Genomic DNA, 25,464 nt, shown 5'->3' on the forward strand with positions numbered 1-25,464 from the left:
ACAAGGGGGAAGCTCCTGCGTTGAGCGTCTGTCCCCTGGTGGTCAGTGTGCATCACAGGCTGCCTCCCTTGGGGCGGAGGGGCCCCGGTAGCCTTGCCCTTGGGGATGAACATGAAGGAGTTGTGGGAGTCCACACAGAGACTGGGCAGAGCCCGGGCCTGCAGGTCCCCCTGGGAATCGTGTTCATAACTGGCTTGGAGGCCGGCCATATCTTGAAGGAGTCGTTCGTGCTGGTGGCCGAGGAGACCCAGTGGTGCTGGCTGGGAGTGGCACTGGCAGGGCTGACACTGGACAAAGCCAGGGACGAGGCTGGAGTGGCACTGGGGTCCTGGGGCTGGTGGGCGGGAGGCTCCCCCAACTCCAACTTTGGCTTGTACTCACCCAGCCCAAGGCTGGAGCCCACGATGCCATTGGCAGTGCCTGCCAGGAACTCTGAGGCCGGGGCCCATTGGGGAGTGGGCGAATGCCCAACCCGCGGTGCAGGCCCCAAGGGTGGATGGTGAATGAGTTGTTGCTGGTCTTCTGCAAGAAGTCACTGCACCGACCCTGGGCCGAGGACAGGCGGCTGTGGCAGTGGCTGTGGCAGGGGGTGACTGAGCTCTGGGCTCCCGCAATGGCATGACTGCTGGTTGAACTTCTGGAGAAGATGGCAGATGGGGCCAGTTGACGGGAGCGCATAATACAGAAGCACCTCGGTGGCATGGATGCGGGCAGCCAGGCCGGTGGCGAGGTCTGGTGCAGCAGGCTGGCCTAAACCAGCAGTTGGACATCCCTCTCACAATCTGGGACCACTGGCTCCTAACTGCTCACCTGCCTGCCCGCCTGCCTGCCTGATAGCCCCTAACCCCTCTGCCTGCCTGCCTGATCGCACCTAACCTCTCTGTCTGCCTGCCTGAGCCTGATATCACCCCAAACTGCCCTCCCCTGCTGGCCTGGTTGCCCCCACTGCCCTCCCCTGCTGGCCTGATCACCCCTAACTGCCTCTGCCTCAGCCCCCACCACCATGGCTTTGTCCGGAAGGAAGTCAGACATCCGGAAGATGGCCAGTCGATCCAGTTTAATTAGCATATTACTCTTTTATTAGTATAGATAGATTATATAGGATAGGATTGCTTAAATGTGGGGGAGGGGGGAGTCTTTTTCAGCAGGAGGAGATGCTCTTGGCAGACAAAAACACATAATCCCTATATCTGGACTGATAGCCAGCTATATGCACTATACTGCCGAGTCTTTTTCAGCAGGAGGAGATGCTCTTGGCAGACAAAAACACATAATCCCTATATCTGGACTGATAGCCAGCTATATGCACTATACTGCCAAAGCGGTCATTAAAAAATTGAACCACTTTCTTATTGGTCGGTTTCTATGCCAGTCAGCGTCAAAAGCTCTGCCTCCTAGGTAGCCATTGGCTCCTCGAAGTTCACCCAGATTTGGTTCGGATTGGTCGGTTTCTATGCCAGTCAGTGTCAAAAGCTCCGCCTCCTAGGCAGCCATCTTGTGAGGGTGTGGCGGTCAATTTGCATATTAGCACTTTATTATCCTATATAACAAAGAGGTAATATGCAAATTGACCTTTACACCCTCGCACAAAAGATGGCTACCCCCCAAGTGGGCACAAGATGGCCACCAAAAGATGGCCAGCAGGGGAGGGCAGTTGTGGGTGATCAAGTCAGCAGGGGAGGGCAGTTAGGGGCAACCAGGCCTGCAGGGGGGCAGTTGGGGGCGACCAGGCTGGCAGGGGAGCAGTTAGGTGTTGATCAGTCTGGCAGGGGAGCGGTTAGGTGGTGATCAAGCTGGCAGGGGAGTGGTTAGGTGGTGATCAAGCTGGCAGGCAGAAGCGGTTATGGGCAATCAGGCAGGCAGGCAGTTGAGTGGTTGGGAGCCAGCAGTCCCAGATTGTGAGAGAGATATCCCAGATTGGAGGGGGTGAAGGCTGGGCTGAGGGACACCCCCTCCTCTCCATGCATGAATTTTGTACACCAGGCCTCTAGTATAGGATAAAGAAGGAGGAAGAAAGCCCAGAGGGAATAGGAGGACAGTGAGGGAGGAGGGCCTTAGGAGTCATAAGTCACTATAGTAACCAGTCTAAGGGAATAGTGATCCATCAGAGGGGATATCAAGGCGCCAGGATCTGTAGCCTTTATAAGCCAAAGGGAAAAAGAACTCAGTGGCACCCTTCCCCCGTCCCCACCCCTCCCCATGTGGAAGTCCATACTGTGGGACTCTTTCCCTCTCCCCACATGGGAGTCTGTACTTGTTCTTCAATAAATCTCCACCTTTTCTATACTATTCTCTGTCCATGGATTCATTCTTTGACTCTGGCAGACAAAGAATCCAGGTTCCAGTCAAAAAATTCCCTATCAACTTTAAAAGTATATTTTAAAGTATATCCCCTGTTGTTTCCTCTGGCTGCCCCAGCATGTTTTGTTTTATTTTATTTTATGAAATATATATTTATTGATTTCAGAGAGGAAGGGAAAGGGAGAGAAAGAGAGAGCAACATCAATGATGAGAGAGAATCGTTAATCTTCTTCCTCCTGGACACCCCACACTGGGGATGGAGCCCACAACCTGGGCATGTGCCCTGATCTGGAATCAAATTGTGATCTCCTGGATCGTGGTAAATGCTCAACCACTTAGCCAAGCCTGCCGGGCTGCCCCAGCATGTTTTAGTTTCGTTTCCCTGAAGAGCTCCACCCACCCCGATCCTGGCTTCCTCACCCTGTGTATAATTTCTAGTGCAACCCTGAATAAGTTACTGCTGCTTTGAGGTTTGTTGTGGACAGACCATGACTGCAATAATGGCCCCAGAGAAGTCCAGTCCTGGGCTGAGGTGCTGGCTGATCCTGACCTTCACAGTGTTCCTGCAGTGTGTCTGCGTGGCCATGGCTTACATGTACTTCACCAGTGAGCTGCAGCAGGTCAGTATAATACATATGGACTCACGGCAGCTGTCAGCACCCTCAGGTTAACTGCCTCTCCTTTGCCTCTCTACTTTCTCCTCTTTGAAAACTTTATAGTGAATGTTTCCTTTCGCTGCCTGAGAGATGTTTTGGTTTTATTTCTGTTGCATTTGTGTGTTGATAATAGTGAGACTATAAAGGACTAGCATTCTGCCTCAGTCTGTAATGCAGTGGTTATAAGCTGAGCTCACATTTTACTGCTCATCCTAAAATAATTGAAAATAAAACTGCCATTCGATGCCTGTGGATGGTTCAGGTACAAATCCAGGTGCATTTGACAGAGAGAAAAAAAAACAACAAAAAACAGTGCCATTTTAATTTGTGCATTTCTCAACTATATAAAACATTTGGAACTATAAATGCAAAATTGATAAAAAAATAAACCAACTCAGCTTCTTACCTTCTTATATATATTTTGACTAATTGTATATTATCAAAAACTGTGAGTTGGAAGGAACTTTGAACACCCACATTTTATAGAGGAGACTAGAGACCAGGATGGGTTACAGAAAATGATTGTCAGAGACTCATGTCTGGGCAGCAGAGAGGGTCAGCACTGCCACCTCAAAATCTCTGAGCCAGCAAAGGAGTCTACCCTGCTGACTCAAGCCCTGCCAAGGATACTGGCTAGTCCTTGCCTAGACAATGCCACCAGCAGCAGTCATGCAAACCCATTTCACAGAACCAAGGGCTTCTGGAACAGAAGAGCAGGCTCCCAGTGCACATATGATTAGCAAGAGGAAAGAGAGAGAATTGTCAGTCCAAGCCTGAGATGTAGATCTGAAAATCATGAGGTGGGAAGGAGGTGTCATTACTCATTTTTGAAAATACTACAGTACCCCCTTCCCCATGGGTCCAGGTGGCAGAACAAGGTCTGTAGAAACACGTGGGGATGGGGAAGGTGGTAGGGGTTTTCTTTCTGGGTTTCTGTTCTCAGAAATCTATGTTTATGCATAAAAATATCTAAAAGGAGAAACACCAAAATGTTGGCTATTGTGATCTCTAGATGGTAGGATTGTGGTACGGTGCTTTTTCCCTTTTTATTTTTTTACATTTTATAAATTTTCTACAGTGAATGTTATAAAAATATCTATGCTATCCATATATCCACTTTCACACAGACTTAAAGAATATGTCATTTTTACAGAGTCTTAAGAGAAACAACCCTACACAAAACTGCCCCTACACAGTCTGATCTCAACCCTGTAAACAAAAAGGAGATCATGAAAAGCTTAACTAGGAGGTGGGGTTGGACGGTTTGGGTGGGGCTTTTTTTTTCTTTGTAGTTTGTTTTTGCTTTTAGAAAAGTGTTCCTTACTTCTCTATATTTCCTAGGGTGCCTGTGTGTCCTCAATGTCCCTAGGCCTCATTGAATTTGAGGTAACAATAGCGCCACATTAGCTTGTCAACCTCCCTGCCATAGATACCTAGGACCTTCCTCACTTTTCAGGTTCTCCCTCCCAAACAAAGTTTTTCTGAAAAATTTCCAGAGGATGTCCAGAGGCACTGTCAGCAGCTGACCTCTGCTTCTGGCCCCTGCTCCGTATCCAGCCCTCTCAAACTCCACTTCCTTTTAGAGATAACATTGTTTGCTGCTCCCAAGCAGCTCTCAGCTCAGCCTTTCTGCCCTTGACCCAGCCTCCCATGCTCTGAAGCTTCCAACTGCTGGGAAGCAAGAGTTAAAATTGCTCTCTCCCTTCTGTGTCACACACATCTTTTAACCCAACAAATTAATAGACGTTTGTGAGCCTGTTTGTTGTTGTTGTTGTTGTTTGTTTGTTTTGTTTTTAGTTTCATCAGAGCAGTGCCTGGCCAAATCACATGCGATTGAGTTTCTTCTTTGGAAAGGCTTTTCAGCTTCCACATAAATTGCAGATGCAAATAGAAGTCTACAATGGAAATGTACAGGGTGGGCAGGGGCAAAGACCGTCTAATTCCATTGTCAGCTCAGGGGGCCCCAGTGGTCACCTCCACGACATTGCCCAGAGAATGTTTTACTCTTGTGATTAAATGAAGGAAGAAAGAAAATAAACATTTAAAAGCAAATGAATGCCCTATGCCAGAGTGTGTGGAGGAATGAATTAACTCAGGTTTATGTTTTTGCACTTGAAGGACCTTGGTCAAATGTTCACAGGGTACTTTGGCTGAGTACAGGACTGCATGACTCTGGCTGGAACCTCTCATAGACAGTTCAGTCATTTTGATTTGGAATAAGCAGGTTATCCTTAAGTGTGATTCTTCCTTCATGCTCTGGAGTGTGCTTAAGTTCAAGTAGCAGGAAAAAAACAAAAAGGCCATTGTACTGGAAAATAACCTTTTTAACCTCAATAGTTAAAAATAAAACCAGGCAATAAGAAAACAAGAACCAAAACCAAAAAAAAAACCCACAAAAAACCATGCATTCTTGTGTGAGTTTCCTGTTTTTGTAAGATCAGTTTCAGCCTCAAGTACTCTGCATGGTTAGGGATTCATGAACATGTGCATGCTTGTGTGCGTGCGAGCATGTAAGGGCGTCTGTGTATAACATCAAGCAAAGACTTGATAACAATGATCTGGCACTCTAAATGTTTATTCCCAGTCAGGAGGAGGTAATAAGTCTTCAAGTCTCTGCAGGTTAATAAATCCCTAGCTAGTGTGGATATTTAATGAGACAGCATTCAGATTTTTAGTGGCAATGGGATCACACTTGATCATCCAAGGAGAGTAGAAATCACAAGTAGAGTCTGCTCAGACAGCCAAAGCTCGGATCAAGAAACAGAACATGAGCTGGCCCCCGAATGATTTGGCTACCTTTTTATTTAGCATCCTTACATTTAAACATACTCTACTGCCTACTTTGTATCTAGGTGAGTTGCCACCTTTAGAACAGGATCCACACTGTGTCAGAACTGAACAGGACCTCAAGATCACCATAGTGAACCAGCTCAAATCTCAGAGGAAGAACAGACACAGAAGAGAAGCAGACATTTGTTGAGGGACACACAACTAATTGATGGCAGGGCCAGTCAAGGGCATTGTGACTCAGGATGCCTGGCCCACACCCATGATGTTTCCACCATATCCAACAGCTTACTTTTATTCAAAGGACAAAGGGCAGCAGGCCTACTTTAATTCCAAGCCATGAGCTTATCCAAGGTGCCAATTCTCTGAATCTCTCATCAGTTTCTGTAGTTTTACTTCTAAATGAACAAATACAAAAAAGCACTTGCACATAATATTGTGTTATATTCCATCTCGTCCTAGATGCAGGACAAGTACTTCAAAACGAGCATTGCTTGCTTCTTAAAGGAAGATGACAACTCTTGGGACTTCAATGATGAGAATTTGAACGATCCCTGCTGGCAAGTAAAGTGGCAGCTGCGACAGTTTGTTAGAAAGGTAGGTGGACTCTTGGGTGACTTCGCCAGCTTTGCATAGAAGGTCGGAGGAGAGGGAATATTTAAGATCATCACATCCAGACTGTTCATTTTGCAAAAGGGGAAACTGAGGCCCAGAGTGCTTAAGTGATTTTCCCTAAATTCATAGAACAGCAGAAAGGCAGAAGAGCACCAAACAGTGGGCCTTAGTCAACTCCTGGTCTAAAGTTCATGCCTCTGCTCTAGACAGTCTCCCCATTCAGTCTAACCTTTGTATCTCACATTGTGGAAATGGAGGCACAGACAGAGCAATGTGTTCAAGGTCAGACAACAATGAGGGGTGTGTTGTTTTTTTTACTCAGATTATGAAAGAGGCCAATTATGGTCTTTTATATTCTTCCCACATGTTGATCTCAAAGAGGAAAGGGATAGGGAAGAGAGATACTTTGAGAAGTTGAAGTTGATATCTCAATGTGCAGTTAGCAAATGACAAATTATAGTATTTTCTGTCTATGGAAGTTGCTAAAACAGGATCTCTAGCAGAACCATTATGTTAACTAACAGGTTATTTCATAATTGTTATGTAATTTTACTTTGAGCTATGTGACATGTAAAATTAGGCTTCTTCTCTTGGGCTTTTCCTTCTTGGCAAGAAAGCATTTAGTAATATTTACTTTCAAACTCGGAAAAGTCAGAGGAGGACACAGATATGAAAATACTTTGTAAGGAAGTAAACACCTCAATTGTTTAAAAAAATCCTGGGGACATTCCCAGCATAGAAGGAGGAAGTGTTTTACTGAGAACCAGGATGTGGTGCTCAGCCTGGTTTCTCATAGAACCAGCGTTTTGTTGGCAGTTAGGGATCTGATTTATAAACCTCAACAGTCCTCCCCATAGAGCTCAGGCATTACCCACAATGCTATTTTTTGTTTTTTGGGTTTGTTTTTGTTGTTGTTGTTAATCCTCACCCAAGGATATTTTTCCACTGATTTTTAGGGAGTGGAAGGGAGGGGGAGACAGAGAGAAACTTTGATGTGAGAGAGACACATCAATTGCTTGCCTCCTGCACATCCCCCAACCAGGGCTGGGGACTGAGTCTGCAACCCAGGTATTGGACCCAGGACACGTCAGTCTGAGGGCTGACACTCTATCCACTGAGCCAAACCGGCTAGGGCTTATGATGCTATTTCTATGAGAAATGAGATTATTAGATGTCCACCTGGGAGTTCTGCAAACAGCTGTACTGGTGGCCGCCCTGGAGGTGTGGCCTGTGCAGGGCACCCACTGCACGCATGAGCAGCTGTGACTTCAGCACTCCAAGTGACAAGGACCAGGAAAGGCCCAGGGTTGGGGAAGGATCCTGAGGAATCTAGGAATGGGACTCCACAGACCTGGGGGTAAAGGGGGTGGTAAACTCACAGGTTTGGGGACTGAGAAGAGGGGCTGGATGCTGGGGCTGGAAGTGGGGAGATAAGAGAAGTGGGGATGGGTTTCCTGCTATTCTTGCTCTCCCATACTCATGCTCTGCCCCCAGCTAGACTGGAGGAAGCTTGGAGGGTCACAGAGGGGTGGGTAAGAGTGTAGGGGGAAAGGATGTCCCATTTTTTCCAGGGACCATTAATTAAACAAACTATTTCCAGTGAACATCTTATACCCATTACATATATCATTTCCTTTAATTCTCACAATAGCACTATGAGGAAGAAATCATTATCTTCTTCCTCTTTTTAAAAACAGATGAAGAAGTTAAAGTTTACATCAGTTAAGTGACTTGAGAAAAATTTTCCAGAGCTAACAATTGACATATTTGAATCCAGGCCATACTGTAGTTATTATTGTACTTTGCCTCCCACACTGTAGGAATTACCCTCTCTCCTTCCTGCTGATCCTCCTTCTTCCTTCTCTTCTATCCCAGAATGACAGGGAGAGAGAGAGAGAGAGAGAGAGAGGATTGCTGAGGCCACCTCTCGCTTTCCCTGCCTGTACCAGTGTCCATTGGACTTCAGGCAGTCCCCTGATCTCCTGGAATCAGGGCTTGAGGCAGACGCAGAAGCAGAGAGCTTCTGACTTGGGATGGGAGTACAGGGGAAGGGAGTTTCTGGTAGTTGCCAAATTAACAAGTGACGGGAAAGGAGGGCAGTGATGGGCAAAACCCCCTGGTGACAGAATCGAATGGAGGGGAATTTAGAAGCTGCGGATGAGCCAAGACAAGACCTGTTTAATTCATAGAAAGGCTCAGTGTTTGCTCTTTCTCACAGTTTTTTTCCACTGGTAGTACAAAGAGGGTGATGCTAGATTTTTAGTAAAGATATGGGAACTTGGTAAAATATCTTTATGTTAAGAATGCCTCAGCCACATTCTCAGAAATGAGAGCAGGACATGGTGTGGCCAGGTCACACCTTGATGAGCTGTGGTTGTCTGTGGGCACCCAGAGAGAGAGGCTTGGGGCTGTCCAATCACTCAAAGCCCCATGCACACTCACACACCATAGAGAAAATGAGGTGACATGTCCGCCACATCCGCCAGCCACGAAGAGGTCTGGGGAGGACTTGGCTGACCTAACTTGGCAGTTGGCTCCTTCCTCCTGTGCTGCTCCAGGTGTGGACTTTCAAAGACTTTATCCAGAAACAGAAGTTTCCCACACAGAGGACCATTCTTTGATCACCACGTGGGGATGGCTGCTTCAATATTCGCCCTGCTACCTACATTGTCGTCTTACGTAGAAATTTCCTGTTAGACATCAGTAAAAAGAGCCTTAGACAATCTAGAGTCAGTTTTAAAATTTTAGGGAAATTAACAATCTTTATTTAATACCATTGCAGATAAGTTTGGGAACCTATGAGGAAACCATTTCTACAGTTTCAGGTATATTTTTTGCTGTTATTTTAACTTTCTACTCTCCACTTCATGGCAGGGTGAAGGCCTCTCCACCCTCTTTCTTTCTGCTCCATTCACACATCCTACCTCTGATCAGCTGCCCAAGCTATTGATTCTATTTCCCTTTTTGCATTGAGAGCTAGAAAGCTCAGAACCAATCCTGTGGCCCACCTATGGCCAGAACTTCTTTTCAGCTGAATCTTACTGGATTTTCCTTTCCCCTCAAATTCTTTAATTATTTATTTTTTAACCTTCTCCTGTGTTGCAAATAAGCCATCTAAATCTTTTCTAGAACTGGCTGAAAGTGAGATAAATAAGGGCCCCATGTTACCCATCCCCTCTGCTTCTGACCACCACAGGCTCCATGCTTTTCCTTATACAGAAACCCCTCGCTCCCTCATCCCTTTCCCAACAGTCCTCCTACCCACCCACAATTCTCACCCTATGGTCCCCATGCTATAGCCATCTCTCTTCCTGTTCATGATCAGCAACCTTCTCTTGACCCACATTCCCTTCAGTGCTGTTGCCCAGGCTGGCTTCTTTTGTCTCTGGCTGTTCATATAACTGGCTCCATCTCATTCTCCATCCTCATCACCTAATTGTCAGACCTTCCCTGGCCACCTTTCTAAGTAAGTTCCCCCGCACCCTGTTATCTCTATCACACTTACCTCGTTCATTTATATATATATATATTTATCTCTGTGCCTGATTCCTTACTAGATCAGAGATCCACAAAGACAGAACATGTGTCTGTTTCTCCCATCTCACTATATCTAGCACCTAACCCTGTGCCTCAAACCTAGTAGGTCCCTGCCCTTGTCTGTACCATCTTCAGTGTGTGTGTGTATTTTGATTGAAACAAAATTCACATAACAAACAATTAATCATTTAAAGAGCACAATTCAGTGGTAGTGAGTGCATTTACAATGTTGTACCAACACCATCTCTTTCTATATAGAAGGTTCTTTTAAAAAATATACTATTATTGTTGAAAGTATTACAAATGTCCTCCATTTCTCCCCTTTGCCCACCTCCACCCAGCTCACACCCAAAACCAGGCCTTCGCCTCACTGTTGTCTGTGTCCATGGGCTTTGCATATATACATATAAGTTGTGTGTGTGTGTGTGTGTGTGTGTGTGTGTGTGTGTGTGTTTTGATTGAGGTGAAATTCACATAGCAAGCAACCATTTACAGAGCACAATTCAGCTCAGCTGGTGTTGCTCAGGGGTTGAGCATCAACCTATGAATCAGGGGGCCATGGTTCGATTCTTGGTCAGGGCACATGCCTGGGTTTCGGGCTTCATGCCTGGGTTTCGGGCTTGATCCCCAGTGTGTGGCATGCAGGAGGCAGCAGATCAATGATTCTCTCTCATTGTTGATGTTTCTATCTCTCTCTTCCTCTCCCTTCCTCTCTGAAATCAATGAAAATATATTATAAATAAATAAAATAAAGAGCACAATTCAGTGGTAGTACATGTACAACATTGTACCAACGCCAACTCTTTCTACATAGAAGATTCTCTATACATGTTTTTTGATTGAATAAATACATAAATAAAATTACTGGAGTAAATTGACTACTTTTTTGCACCTGGTTCACTATAGCCCTATTTTCACATACTAATGGCCACGAAGGCCTGAGTACATATACTGGAACACATCAACCTGGCAGAGAGGACAGGGTCTGAGCATCTGATCATTTCCCCAAAGGCAAAAGTGGTAGTGAGAGTGTTGAGCACCCCAACTGTTCTGATGAGGCACACCAGATCCATAGTCTGCAGTAGATGCGTGTACTATGTTCAGTATCGGAAGAAAAATATTCTTTTTTACTCATCCCAATAAAGTATAGAAATCATGTACTTCTCAGTATACCAAGACATAGCCATGACACCCAAATATTCATATTTGCAAGTTTCCTTCCTGGGAGGTGTTTGCTATAGCCAGTTGGAAATTTCCTCTCTTTAGGATTTGCTTTCAAAGCTTGGCTTTCCCATATCCTTGCAATGACTTCAAATGCAAGATATTTATAATTGGATTTTGTCATTGAATATTTAAAAACAAAGTGGAAAGGTCTAGGGCAGGCAGAGCATTATGAATTATTTAACAAGGGAGGTTATAAGTAAATGGACACATCAACCTTGAAAGCTGAGCATCCTGAGAATAATATATAAATGACTATGCATCTCCATGCCATGATTGGTCTTCAGTGCCATATAGATGCCCACCCATCCTGAATAAGTAACAATTAATACAAAATTAGAAGAAATGAGAAGAGATTCTCATGTCCCATTCATTTTTTCCTATGGAATTTTATCACCTCGTCTAACTTTCCTCTTCTACTGGCCTAGATTAAGGTTTACTGTTCTCAGTCCTGATATAATAGTCTGATTAACTTGCCAGTCTCCAGCCCTCCCATCTTCTATCCATCCAACCTTACTCTGAGAGATAGATTAGCCTAAAACACAAAACATGTCTCTTCACTTCCCTGATCAAAACCTTTCAGAGTCTTCCCACACCCTATAAAATCCAAATCTCTTAGGCTGGCACTCAGATCCTCTATACTCTGGCTCATCATTCAAACCTGAAACCGAATTCCTCTCATGCCTTTGTCCCAGGAATGCTGTGCACACCCTGCGTTGAGCCTCTTCCCATTCTATTGGACCCCACGCCAGGCCATCTTCATCCTGTTCAGATCATTATCCTTGCACTTTCTTGGGCCTGTTTGTTTATAATTCTTTTTTCCTGTCCCTGGAAGAGTGCCTGTCATAGACATGGTGGGCACTTTGGTTTGTTTAAGTGAATGGAAGGGGCCTTAGCACAAACCCTCCCCTGACCTCAGCTTCCCAATAAGTAGGAATCTTTCCCTCTGAATAGCCATCACCCTTTATTTCTTTTTCTAACATAAATTTGTACTTTCTAATTCGCATCTTCCCCCAAAGACTGTTTAAGTCCCTTAAGGATCAGTCAGTGTAATCAGTGATTAATCTTTGTTGCCTCTGTAGGATATAGTGCAGGGCCTTGTGTTTTAAAAACTAATGTACACATACTTGGGAAGTTTGAACTGATTTTTAAAAGAGTTGTTTGTTCAATCTGTAATTTTTAAGTACTTGGATGGTGGTCAATAAGTTGTTTGTTAAGATGTAGTGAATCAGTGATTTAAATGCTCATATACTGATTATTGTGATCAGTATGTCAATCCATGTTCCTTTAGGGAGGTCAGGGGAGGGGAGGGGAATGACTGTTAGATACCAGCTTATAGCATCTATGGACCATGGTTACCACTGCTACTCCTTTAAGAATCACTAGTAGCTAGCAAATAGGAAAAAATAGAGGTTATGAAATTGATATCATTCTATATATAACTCAAAATGGAAATTTGCCAATACCTGGTTATTTGTGCACTTTAAATGACTCAGCACAATTACTACAGGTCCACTGTTTTTTGTTTGTTTGGGAATTTTTGCAAAGGGCCATAATCTTCCCTTTGTCATATTCACCATAATGACTTCTGAAAAGCTGATAAATTATAACCCAAGTTACTGCTTATTCTTTCCATATAAAGTACTTTTCAAATTAAACATAACTTGAAGTACACTGATCATCACACTAAAATGTAGGCTGTTTTTATGAAAAGCCATAGGATCAACTTTGGAAGCGCAGCGTGCTCACAGGGCCTGATTGACAACAGCTGTGAGCAGCAATGTGAGAGGTAGTTGGACAAGTGCCGATGATACGTTGTCGTTTCTCTTTTAGAAAAGCAACAAGATGGTCCTCGGCTAGTCATTGGAAAAGGACTTCAGAGGGTAGCCGCTCACGTAACAGGGAAAAGTCGAAGCACGACCGCATTCCCAGTTCCAAGTAAGAGAAACAACAAATATATGGTTTTAAAGGAAGACAATGGAAGACTATGTTCCAAATAATTTATTCTTTTAACCTGTACCTAAAATGTGTATATAGCTATCTACAAAATTCTCAGCAGGAATCAGATCTCAGACTGACTCTTCAGAAACAAGATGATAAGACGAATAGCTCAATGACTGCCCTGGCATAACTGGCCGCAGGGAAATGATAATGTGGGAGAATGCTATCGTTGAGTTTCCCATGCCCCCATTTTTGCTTTTTTCTTCTTTAAAGTCATCTCTCTTTCTCACTTTGATCAAATTTTTTTTCTTCAAAGTTCTAAATTCATCATTTGCTTTTACCATGAGTCACTGAGTATTCTTGTGACATTATATTTGGTTGAACTGCAGGAAGTTGCCAATATTTGACTATTTTTTACTTACAAAGTGTTGGTTTCACATAGTTTAACCAAATATGTTAAACCTAATTTTAACTGTCAGAGCAGATGCCCACAGAGTGCTGTAGTTAAGTACAAGGGTATTATAGTCTAAATACCCATGTTGGAATCCCAGCCCTCCTTACCCAGACATATGTTTGAGCAAATTACTTAACCAAACTAAGCTTCAGTTGCTTATACAAAATAGAGATAAACTTTATGCAAAGTAGAGACAATCTTTACCTCATAAAAGAGAAACACATGCAAAATGCCTGATGTACTGTAAGTACTCAAGAAGTCCCTTGCATTATTGTGAAAGGTTTTGTCCCAAGGTAAAGAAATTTCAGGCAGTAAATGAGTGAAAGCATTATTGGGGTGTTTTGAGGGGTTTTTTGATTGTTCTGGTTTTTTTTTCTAGGTAATTGCCTTCCTATCATATTCCTGGACTTACGTTTTATAAATAATTAACATGTTTTGCATATGAGTGAGATCATTATTCCCATATTACTGTTTACTGCTCATCAACCAATGTGACAATTATTTTAAACTCTTGAAAAACTCAATTTTATGTCATTCATGAAGATGATCCCAAAGTTTAAAGGAATATCATATTTTGCATGACCTTTTTTCATTCAGTCTCTAGGACTTAGAGGATCTGGAGCTATTTAAATCTGGGATCTCTTTGCCAAACCTGTGCTCTAATTGTAGACTAGAGATGCCTTCAGTTTGGATGATGCCTTTGACTGCAAGACCAAGGAGGGAATCCAAAGCGATCCAAAGGAATAGCAAGAAATTCAGAGCTCTAGGCTGAAGGAAGTAGATACGTTTCTCTTAGTTTCTCTGTATACTGTTCATTTGAGCTCACCAGCACAGGAGAGAGGTAGGGGTTCGGGACAGAAGTTCTGCCCTGGAGTAAAGATTGCCCTCTGAGTGAATCATCCCCTGTGCTACTTCTCAGAGCTAAGTGTGGCAGATGTGGCATGAGTGGCAGACAAGGTACAGAAAAATAAGGCACTCCTAACAGGCCACAATAATACAGAAGCCTTCAGGTTTCGCACTGACTAGACTTTAGAATCCTGGTAAGATTAGAGGAGTGAGAAGTTTTATATTTGATTGAAATCCTTTGCAGTACCAACCAAAAATAGGCTAGCGACAGCTGTTGGAAACACCTTGCTTTGCTACAAACTCCCTTTTGTAAACTTTCTTTCTCTCTAACTTTCCTCCAGATGCCAAGGATGAAAAGATTTTGGGCCATAAAATAACCTCCTGGGAGTCATCAAGAAGAGGACATTCATTGTTGAGTAATTTTCACCTGAGGAATGGAGAGTTAGTTATCCATCAAACGGGGTTTTATTATATCTATTCCCAAACATACTTTCGATTTCTGGAACCTGAGAATGATTCAACAGTAGGCATCAGAAAGAAAAACAAACAAATGGTACAATATATTTACAAAGTCACAGACTATCCTGAACCTATACTGTTGATGAAAAGTGCTAGGAATAGTTGTTGGTCTAAAGACTCACAATATGGACTCTATTCCATCTATCAAGGTGGAATATATGAGCTTCAAGAAAATGACAGAATTTTTGTATCTGTAACGAATGCACAATTGGTTGACATGGACCAGCAAGCCAGTTATTTTGGGGCCTTTTTAATTGGCTAGATGATCTGCACTTTTGTTTTAATCTTCATGCAAAAATATTTATTTTTAGAAGAGGCTCTAACCAACCAAGCCATGCAGCCAGGGAAACACATTATCCTCACCTGAGGATATTTTTCCATTGATTTTTTTAAAGAGAGTGTGGGGGAAGGAGACAGAGAGAGAGAGAAACATCAATGTGAGAGAGACACCTGGATTGGTTGCCTCTCACATGCGCCCCATCCAGGGTCTGGGATCGAACCCACAACCGAGACAGCTGCAAAGTAACAACCCTGCATGAGTGTATTTCCATCCACGTTGGCCAAGCTAGTGTCCAGATCGGCAATGCCTGCTGGGAGCTCTACCACCTGGAACATGACATCCAGCCAGATGACCAGATGCCAAGCGACATGACAATGGGGAGTGGGAGGGAGATGACTTCTTCAACACCTTCTTCAGTGAGAGGCGCTGGCAATCATGTGCCCAGGTCAGTGTTTGTAGACCTAGAACCCACAGTCATTGATGAAGTTTGCACTGGTACTTATTGCCAGCTCTTCCAATCTGAGCAGCTCATCACAGGCAAGGAAGATGCTGCCAATACCTATGCCAATGGATGCTACACCATTGGCAAGGAAACCATCAACCTCGTCTTGGACCGAATTCAGAAACTAACCAGTGCACAGGTCTTCGGGGCTTATTGGTTTTCCACACCTTGGGTGGAGGCACTGGTTCTGGGTTCATCTCCCTGCTGGTGGAACATTTTTCTGTCAATTATGACAAGAAGTCCAAGCATTGTTCTCCATATACCCAGCCCTACAGGTTTTCACAGCTATAGTTGAGCCCTACAACTCCATCCTCACCACCCACACCACCTGGGGCTCTGATTGTGCCTTCATGGTTGATAGCAAGGCCATCTACATCTATCATAGAAACCTTGAGATTGAGCGCCCTATCTATACTAACCTGAATAGGTTCATCAGTTAAATTGTGTTTTCCACCATTTCTTCCCTGAGATTTGATGGAGCCCTGAATGTTGACCCCACTCTGCTGAGATCTGGCTCCAGGTAGCATCTGGGACAGACTAAGTTGTGTGGCTCTAGGACAAGGGACATTTTTCTCTCTCATGCCCGAGCAGCGCAGAGCCCTTCACAGAGCCAAATTTTGGTCTGTTTGGGCCTAAAGAACTCTGCTGACCTCACCCTGATGACTCCCTGAAATCCTACCTGACCACAAAGGTTTGTGAGCACTTAACAGGTGGCAACTAGACCCTAGGACATTTGCTGAGTGGCCTCAGACCCAGCACCGGCACAGATTATCAATCTGATGAACACCACTCATTCCTACTCATTGAGAATCTACCTCATGCAACTGGAGTATCTCCAGATGCTCTTTCAATGTCTGAGCCTAATCAATGGACACAGACAATACGGGGGTGGGGACATATGTGTGTGTGTGTGTGTGTGTGTGTGTGTGTGTGCGGGGGGGGGGGCCTCTGGCAGGAATGTGTGGGGAGAGGTCAATGGGGGGGAAATATGTAAAACTTTCAACAATAAAGAATTTTTTTAAAGAAAAGAAATGCTGATGCCTGGGCTTCGCCACAGACCTACTGAATCAGAATCTTTGGAGAGGGGCCCAGGAATCCTTTTGTGTTGGTGTTGTAATTTCCCCAGGTGATTCTGTTACAGCTAACTGGGCACATATCCACCAGCAGGCAGTTGAAAATCACGAATAGAGTCTCTAAAGTTGAGAAAGCTAAATTTCAAAAACTAATTTATAAATTAAGACCCTGAGGAAACAATCTATCAGGTCACCATTATAGTTAGAAACTCAAAAATACAATTCACATGCAACGTTTCAATTGCATAATTTGTTTAAAAATAGGGATGCCTACGTGTCCCATTCTCTGCTTTAGAGATGATGCTCAAGATACAGGTGGCAACTATGAAGTGGATACCTTAGAATGACAATTTTATGGCCAACTGTTAATTCTTTCCTAAAGGGCATGAGTACTGAATATTGGATCTTTTTGAAAATTAAATAAGATCTGAAGAGTTCTGGCCCATTGTTATTGGACTCTGCCCCATGAAACCACCTCACTTGAAGAATAGAGGAAAACGCTGCTCGTTCAGTTTTATTAGGATGGATCTGGGCAGAGTAAGGAGTTTTTTTTTATATTCTTTTAAAAAATATTATAATAAGTATTACAAAGGGTATTACATATGTGTCCTTCCCCCACCACCCGCCCTTGACAATCCCCTGCCCTCCCTTACCCCCCAGTGTCTTATGTCCATTAGTTATGCTTACATGCATGCATACAAGTCCTTCGGTTGATCTCTTACTCCCCTCCCTTCTGCCCCCCAACCCTCTCTGGTCTTCCCACTGCAGTTTGACAATCAGTTTGAGGCAGCTCTGCCTCTGTATCTATTATTGTTCAAAAGTTTGTAATGGTCTTTATTATCCATGAATGAGTGAGATCATATGGTATTTTTCCTTCATTGACTGGCTTATTTCACTTAGCATAATGCTCTCCAGTTCCATCCATGCTGTTGCAAATGGTAAGAGTTCCTTCTTTTTTATAGCAGCATAGTATTCCATCGTGTAGATGTACCACAGTTTTCTAATCCATTCATCTACTGATGGGCACTTAGGCTGTTTCCAGATCTTAGCTATGGTGAATTGTGCTGCTATGAACATATGGGTGCACATATCCTTTCTGATTGGTGTTTTTGGTTTCTTGGGATATATTCCTAGAAGTGGGATCTCAGGGTCAAATGAGAGTTCCATTTCCAGCTTTTAGAGGAAACTCCATACTGTCTTCCATAGTGGCTGCACCAGTCTGCATTCCCACCAGCAGTGCACAAGTGTTCCTTTTTCTCCACATCCTCTCCAGCACTTGTCGTTTGTGGATTTGTTGATGATAGCCATTCTGACAGGTGTGAGATGGTACCTCATTGTTGTTTTGATTTGCATCTCTCGGATGATTAGTGACTTTGAGCATGTTTTCATATGTCTCTTGGCTTTCTGGATGTCCTCTTTTGAAAGGTGTCTATTTAGATCCTTTGCCCATTTTTGATTGGATTGTTTATCTTCTTTTTGTTAAGTTGTATGAGTTCCCTATAAATTTTGGAGATTAGGCCCTTATCAGATATGACATTGGCAAATATGTTTTCCCACGCAGTGGGTTTTCTTATTGTTTTGTTGATGGTTTCTTTTGCTGTGCAGAAGCTTTTTATTTTGATGTAGTCCCATTTGTTCATTTTCTCTTTAGTTTCAACTGCCCTAGAAGCTGTATCAGTGAAGAAATTGCTTTGGCATATGTCTGAGATTTTGTTGCCTTTGGATTCTTCTAGAATTTTTATGGTTTCCTGTCGTACATTTAAGTCCTTTATCCATTTTGAGTTTATTCTTGTGTATGGTGTAAGTTGGTGGTCTAGTTTCATTTTCTTGCATATATCTGTCCAATTTTCCCAACACCATTTATTGAAGAGACTATCTTGGCTCCATTGTATGTTCTTGCCTCCTTTGTCAAATATTAATTGAGCATATTGGGTTGGGCTAATTTCTGGACTCTCTATTCTATTCCACTGATCTATATGTCTGTTCTTGTGCCAGTACCAGGCAGTTTTGAGAACAGTGGCTTTGTAATACAGCTTGATATCTGGCATTGAGATCCCACCTACTTTGTTCTTTCTCAGGATCGCCGCAGCTATTCAGGGTCTTTTTTTATTCCAGATGAATTTTTGGAGAGTTCCTTCTAGATCTTTGAAGTAGGCCATTGGTATTTTAATGGGAAGTGCGTTGAATTTATGGATTGCTTTGGGTAGTATGGACATTTTGATGATGTTGATTCTACCAATCCAAGAACATGGTATGTTCTTCCATCTCTTTATGTCTTCCTCTATCTCTTTTTTCAACGTCCTGTAGTTTTCTGAGGAGAGATCTTTTACCTCTTTTGTTAAGTTTATTCTTAAGTATATTAATTTTTTTGGTGCGATGGTAAATGGGATTGTTTTTATAATCTCTCTTTCTGCAAGTTTACTATTGGTGTATAGAAATGCCTCAGATTTCTTGGGGTTAATTTTGTATCCTGCTACATTGCCAAATTCATGTATTAAGTCTAGTAGTTTTTTGATGGAGTCTCTAGGGTTTTGTATGTATAATATCATGTCGTCTGAAAATAAGGACAGTTTTACTTCCTCTTTTCCAATTTGGATGCCTTTTATTTCTTCTTCTTGTCTAATTGCAATGGCTAATACTTCCAGGACTATGTTGAACAGAAGTGGTGAGAGTGGGCATCCCTGTCTTGTTCCTGTTCTTAGGGGAAATGGTGTTAGTTTTTGTCCATTTAGTATGATGTTGGCTGTGGGCCTGTCATATATGGCTTTTATTATGTTGAGGTATGATCCTTCTACTCCCACCTTGCTGAGAGTTTTTATCAAAAATGGGTGTTGGATTTTGTCGAATGCTTTTTCTGCATCAGTTGATATGACCATGTGGTTTTTTTCTTTCAATTTGTTTATGTGATGTATCACGTTTATTGATTTACGGATGTTGTACCATCCTTGCATTCCTGGGATAAATCCTACTTGGTCATGGTGTATGATCCTTCTGATGTACTGTTGGATCCGATTTGCTAAGATTTTGTTGAGGATTTTGGCATCTATGTTCATGAGGTATATTGGCCTGTGATTCTCTTTCATTGTGTTGTCTTTACCTGGTTTTGGTATTAGGGTGATGCTGGCTTCATAGAATGAGCTTGGAAGTGTTCCTTCCTCTTGAATTTTTTGTAGTAGTCTGAGGAGGATAGATTTTAGTTCTTCCTTGAAAGTTTGGTAAAACTCCCCTGAGAAGCCATCTGGTCCTGGGCTTTTGTTTGCTGGGAGCTTTTTGATGACTGCTTCAATTTCTTCCATAGTTATTGGCCTATTGAGATTTTTAGATTCTTCCTGATTGAGTTTTGGAATGTTGTATTTTTCTAGGAATTTGTCCATTTCCTCCAGGTTGTCTAGTTTGTTGGAGTAGAGTTGTCCGTAGTATTGTTTAACAATCATTTGTATTTCTGTGGGGTCTGTTGTTATTTCACCTCTATCATTTCTGATTTGGTTTATTTGGGACCTCTCTCTTTGCTTCTTGGTGAGCCTGGCTAGAGGTTTGTCAATCTTGTTTATCCTTTCAAAGAACCAGCTCTTGGTTTCATTGATTTTCTGTATTGTTTTTTTTGGTCTCTATGTCATTTATTTCTGCTCTAATCTTTATTATCTCCTTCCTTCTGCTCACTCTGGGGTTTTCTTGTTGCTCTCTTTCCAATTCTTTGAGTTGAAGAGTTAGATGATTTACTACCATTTTTTCTTGTTTTTTGAGATAGGCCTGCAGAGCTATAACCTTCCTTCTCAGGACTGTTTTCATTGTGTCCCATAGGTTTTGGATTGTTGTGTTTTCATTATCATTAGTGTCCAGGATGTTTTTAATTTCTTCTTTGATGTCATCGGTAACCCAATCAATATTTAATAACATGCTATTCAGCTTCCAAGTGTTTGAGTATTTTGGGTTGTTTTTATTGTCGTTTATCTCTAACATTATGCCATCGTGGTCGGAGAAGAAGCTTTTTATGATTTCAATCTTCTTGAATTTGTGGAGACTTTGCTTGTGACCCAAAATGTGGTCTATTTTTGAATATGTCCCATGAGCACCTGAGAGGAATGTATATTCTGCAGCTTTGGGGTGAAGTGTTCTGAAGATGTCAATTAAGTCCATCTGATCTAGTGAGTCATTTAGGATTGCTGTTCCTTTGCTGATTGTTTGTCTAGCGGACTTATCCAGTGATGTCAGTGGTGTATTAAAGTCCCCTACTATGATTGTATTGTTGTTGATCTCTCCCCTGATATCTTCCAGGAGTTTTTTTATGAATTTGGATGCTCCTGCATTGGGTGCATATATGTTTACCAGGGTTATATCTTCTTGTTGTATTGATCCCTTTAGTATTATGAAGTGGCCTTCCTTATCTCTGGTTATGGCCTTCACTTTGAGATGTATTTTGTCCGATATAAGTATTGCTACCCCAGCTTTCTTTTCCTTTCCATTTGCGTGAAATATATTTTTCCATCCCTTCACTTTCAGTCTGTTGAGTCCCTTCTAATGAGGTGGATCTCTTGTAGACAGCAGATGTATGGGTCATGTTTTTTTATCCATTCAGCCACTCGATGTCTTTTGGTTGGAGCATTTAGTCCGTTTATATTTAAATTTATTGAAAGGTACTTGTTTGCAGCCATTTCTTTTTTGTGTGTGTGGCTGTTTTCTTTCTGAGCTTGTTATTTCTTCTTTTTACACCAGTCCCTTTAGCATTTCTTGCATGGCTGGCTTGGTGGTGATAAACTCCCTAGCGTTTTTTTGTCTGTGAAGCTTCTTATTTCCCCTTCAGTTTTGAATGATAGCCTTGCTGGATAGCGTATTCTTGGATTCAGTCCTTTGCTTTGCATCACTTTGTAGATTTCTGTCCATTATTTTCTGGCCTGAAGTGTTTCTGTTGAGAAATCATTTGATAATCTAATGGGAGATCCCTTGTATGTAACTTTCCGTCTCTCTCTTGCAGCCTGTAAGATTCTCTCTTTGTCCTGAACATTTGCCATGGTAATTATGATGTGTCTTGGTGGGGGTCTTTTCAGGTACATCTTGTTTGGGACTCTCTGTGCTTGTGTGACTTTTTTCTTCCCCACCTCAGGGAAGTTTTCTGATATTATTTCTTCGAGTAGGTTTTCTAACCCTTGTTCCTCTTTCTGTTGTTCTGGCACCCCTATTATTTGTATGTTGTTTCGTTTCATGTTGTCCCAAAGCTCCCTTAGGCTCTCCTCCTGTCTTTTAATTTTTTTCTCCAATTGCAGTACAGTTTGGGTGTTTTTTGCTTCCTTGTCTTCTAATTCACTAATTCGGTCCTCCGCTTCTCCTAGTCTACTGTTGATACTTTCAATGGTGTTTTTTATTGCAGCTATGTCGCTCTTCATTTCTTCTTGGGACTTACTTAAGTTGTTGATTTTTTCATCTGTTTCTTCTTGCTTCTTACACATCCGGTGCATGTACTCTAGGACCCTTATTCTGAATTATTTTTCCATCATGTTGCATATCTCTGTCTCACTTAGCTGCTTTTCTGGCGAGTCCTCCTTCTCTTTCCTTTGGGGGTTTCTTTGTCTACCCATGTTTGACCTCACTGACATATCTAGTTGTTGAGTCATTCAGTGGCTGCTCCCTGGGTGGCAGTGGCTCCTCGGGCTGTGGTTGCTCCTTGGGTGGTTGTGGTAGCAGCGGCTCCTCCGTTGATAGCAGGGCCTCTGGTGGGTGCTGTTCACCGCTGTGTTGGCTCTTCTGGCTGGTGGAGGGAGGCTTCACACACAGCAACTGTTCCCCAGACAGAGCGTGTGGTGATCAGGAGGCCGCTTTTGCTTGAATCTGCTGCGTTGATTTAAAGGCACAAAATACAACACAACACGGTACAACGTACCAGGCACTGAACACGAATGTATTTACGATATTACTAACCCCAAATAAAGGTGGCCACCCGAGCTAAGAGAGTTAGGAGATAAGGAGGAAAGAAGAGAAAAAGGTAGAAGAGAAAAAAGAGAGAAAGAAAAAAAGTAAAAAAAAAAAAAGGAGTGCAAAAATGAAATTGGAAAAAGGGAGGGGAAAAAAGAAGAGGAAGAAAAAAAAAGTAAGAGAGAAAAGAGAATGAAGTATAAAAGGGGAAGAGACTATTTATATGAGGAGAAAACTCCTATAGATCCACCACTAATACCAACAAATTATAGCAACAGATTCCTGGAGATGAATACAAACTACAAACAACCAATAATATCAAGCGACGCAAGGGAAAACAGAAGCACAGAAATAACCGGGGGGGGGGAGGGGCAGGAAAATAAAAAGAATAAGCAGACTACCCTCACAAACAATCCTAAAAAAACCCCCAATATACTCGTCAATCAAGCAAACAACAATAAAACAATAGAGAGAGAAAAGAAGAAGAAGAAGAAGAAGAAGAAGAAGAAGAAGAAGAAGAAGAAGAAGAAGAAAATTTGGATAGTGAAGGAAGATAAGGGAAAGGTGTATAAGGATTTAGAGCAGGGGATTGGACATAGGATATATAAGTAGGGTGAAATTTTGACAGGGGGTAAAAAGAAAAGGAAAATCTGAAGCTGGAGTAGGGTAAGAGAAACAGGACAACAAAAGGGAAAAAGTGGGGAAGAGGGTTTAGCACAGAGGCAAATTGAGGTAGAGAAAAATGTTGCTAAAGGAATGATGAAAACAGAATGGAGAACATTAGTCCCAAAATAAAATAAAGACAAAATAAAATGACACTTTAAAAAATGGTAAAATGATAGCGGTAATAATACTAGTTAAAAATAAAAATGTAGTAGTTGAAAGGGTATAATCAGGTGATGGGGGGGAAAAAAAGAAAAGAAAAGAAATGTTTTCTTAGTTAAAAGGTGAAAAAGTAATTTAAAAAAATAAAAATAAAGATGTGCAGTAATGCAGGTGCTTCAGATCTTCTACTCTTCTTTTTGGCACTCCCGGAATTCAGGAGAATGTTGAATTTCCCTCTGATACACTGTTCCTCCGTGTTGTAAGCCACAGTCCTGATTTTAAGGTAGGCCGTATTGGTTCCCCTTACTGCCGTATCTGTATTTACAGAAGAGTCAGTTCGTGGCTCTGCCTCTGGGTGGCAGTGTGTCTGGATTGACCTCCGAGGCTATAAGTTCTCTCTGACCAGGAGTTCTCTATTGTACCTGAACCAGCTCCGCCCAGAGCTGGTTCCCCAGGCGCCACTCCCAGCTCTGTTTCCCAGGCTCCCCAAAAACAATCTTCCCCTACAAGCTCCGCTAGCGGCCCCAACTGGGCAATCCCATGCACTGGGATCAATAATCAAACTCACAGATTTAAGAGGAAGTGTGTAAACAAGAGCCTGGGAAGCTGTGCGAACTCGCAGGGCTCCACCTTCCAGAACTGCGCGGAGTCTCTGTGCGCGCTCTGGCCCCTGGCACCAAGTAGCTCGCCACCTAGGAGCATCTGAGGTTGCCTCTTTGTATCCAGTCCAACTATGGGTTTATTTATAGTGTTACCTTCTGCCAGCAGCCCTGTAGGAGCCCTCCCCACTTGCGGGTCATGCTGGCCTCTATGGGCGCGGATTTTGGGGGGTGCAGATTTCCTCCCCCCGCACACGCGCGCGCGTTCCTCACTCCAACCTGAATTGCAAACCACACCTTTGGGGGAGGTCTAACCTTTCCGTGGCGGGAAGCAGGTCTCCTCTGAGTTCATGTAGTCGCGCTGCTCTGGATGCGGATAACAGCTACTCAAGATGGCGCGGTCTCGCCCCTGAGCTGGCGCCCAGGGGGAAGTTTCAGCCTCAATCTCTAACCATCCCCATTTTCTAGGAGTTCTCTGTCTTTCCTGGCTGCAGACTGTCTCTCAGCTGAATCTCCTCTGCTTTTTCGGGTTGTTTGTTACCCGTTTCAGCTGCTCGCCCTTATCTGCTCCGGGACAAAGCACCAACACGTCCGTCTAAGCCTCCGCCATTTTCCCTCCCGTAAGGAGTTTTTTAAGACAAGGACCCTTGAGGAGAGGCTAGCTCAGCAGTTTGAGAGGTGCCTTGGAAGGCCTGAGTAGCATAATGGAAGGCAATCCTTACACATACCTTGAGCTTCCACCAGGTGGCAAGGTTCCCTTATATTCCTCAAAGCCATTTGAATAAATGACTTTAAATTCTCTATTTGGATAAAGCAAAAGTGAAGGGGGGTGGACCATAAGTAACCAGGGCTTCAGACAGAAGGCCTTGGATCAAATATGTGACCTCATTGAGTTCTTAGGAGTTCCACCTCAGAGGCTGGGGTGTAGGAGGCAGAGGTAATTTTAGTAGTTATGTTGTAGCCTCTCTGTGTCTCAGACAGTAACACCCACTTTGCATTTCCAGTCCCTATTTATTCTTAAAATCCCCTACAAAGTCATAGCTATGTCAAAACTGGAAATGACTAGTTAAAATGGACACGTAAGTAGAAAACGGGGTTGAAGCACTTCCTATTTTGAGAAAAATCGATGTACAAAACCCCCAAGTCTAAGAAACATAAATTTGAGAGATTGCTAAAGGGTCTTTGTTTTAAAAAGAGACCCATCACAGACTGCCTTAAAAAGCAAGTTTCCTTTGTGCCTTAAGAATTTGATTCACCTATTAAATTCAATTTTTTCCTGATTGCTCTGTGAACTGAGATGAAGAGATCTTGGTATCTTCAGGATGTATTGTGACACTGGTTTGGTTTCTGTATCATTTGCTTGGCCTTTCTGTAGATTTCCCCCTTCCCTACAAGCTCCTT

At 42.9% G+C, this 25,464-nt stretch overlaps 1 protein-coding gene and 1 pseudogene across 5 annotated transcripts; both read left to right on the forward strand.

Moving 5' to 3' along the window:
• Positions 1–2,718: 2,718 nt before the first annotated feature.
• On the forward strand, positions 2,719–16,486 carry TNFSF10 (TNF superfamily member 10). 5 transcript variants are annotated; one of them, XM_014455941.2, is made up of 6 exons: positions 2,786–2,921; positions 5,810–6,098; positions 6,207–6,341; positions 9,142–9,184; positions 12,951–13,055; positions 14,700–16,486. In XM_014455941.2, exons 2-6 carry the CDS (start codon positions 6,084–6,086, stop codon positions 15,137–15,139), a joined length of 738 nt encoding a protein of 245 aa, XP_014311427.1. In that variant the 5' UTR covers positions 2,786–2,921; positions 5,810–6,083; the 3' UTR covers positions 15,140–16,486. The 5 variants fall into 5 exon arrangements, with proteins under 5 accessions (XP_006088898.1, XP_023609643.1, XP_014311427.1 ...); XM_023753876.1 differs by having other exon boundaries at positions 2,841–2,967; XM_006088836.3 differs by lacking the exon at positions 5,810–6,098 and having other exon boundaries at positions 2,719–2,921.
• Positions 15,140–16,486, forward strand: LOC102442137 (annotated as a pseudogene).
• Positions 16,487–25,464: the final 8,978 nt, after the last annotated feature.

Source organism: Myotis lucifugus, unplaced genomic scaffold (assembly GCF_000147115.1).
Source record: "Myotis lucifugus unplaced genomic scaffold, Myoluc2.0 scaffold_53, whole genome shotgun sequence".
Lineage (NCBI taxonomy): Eukaryota > Metazoa > Chordata > Mammalia > Chiroptera > Vespertilionidae > Myotis > Myotis lucifugus.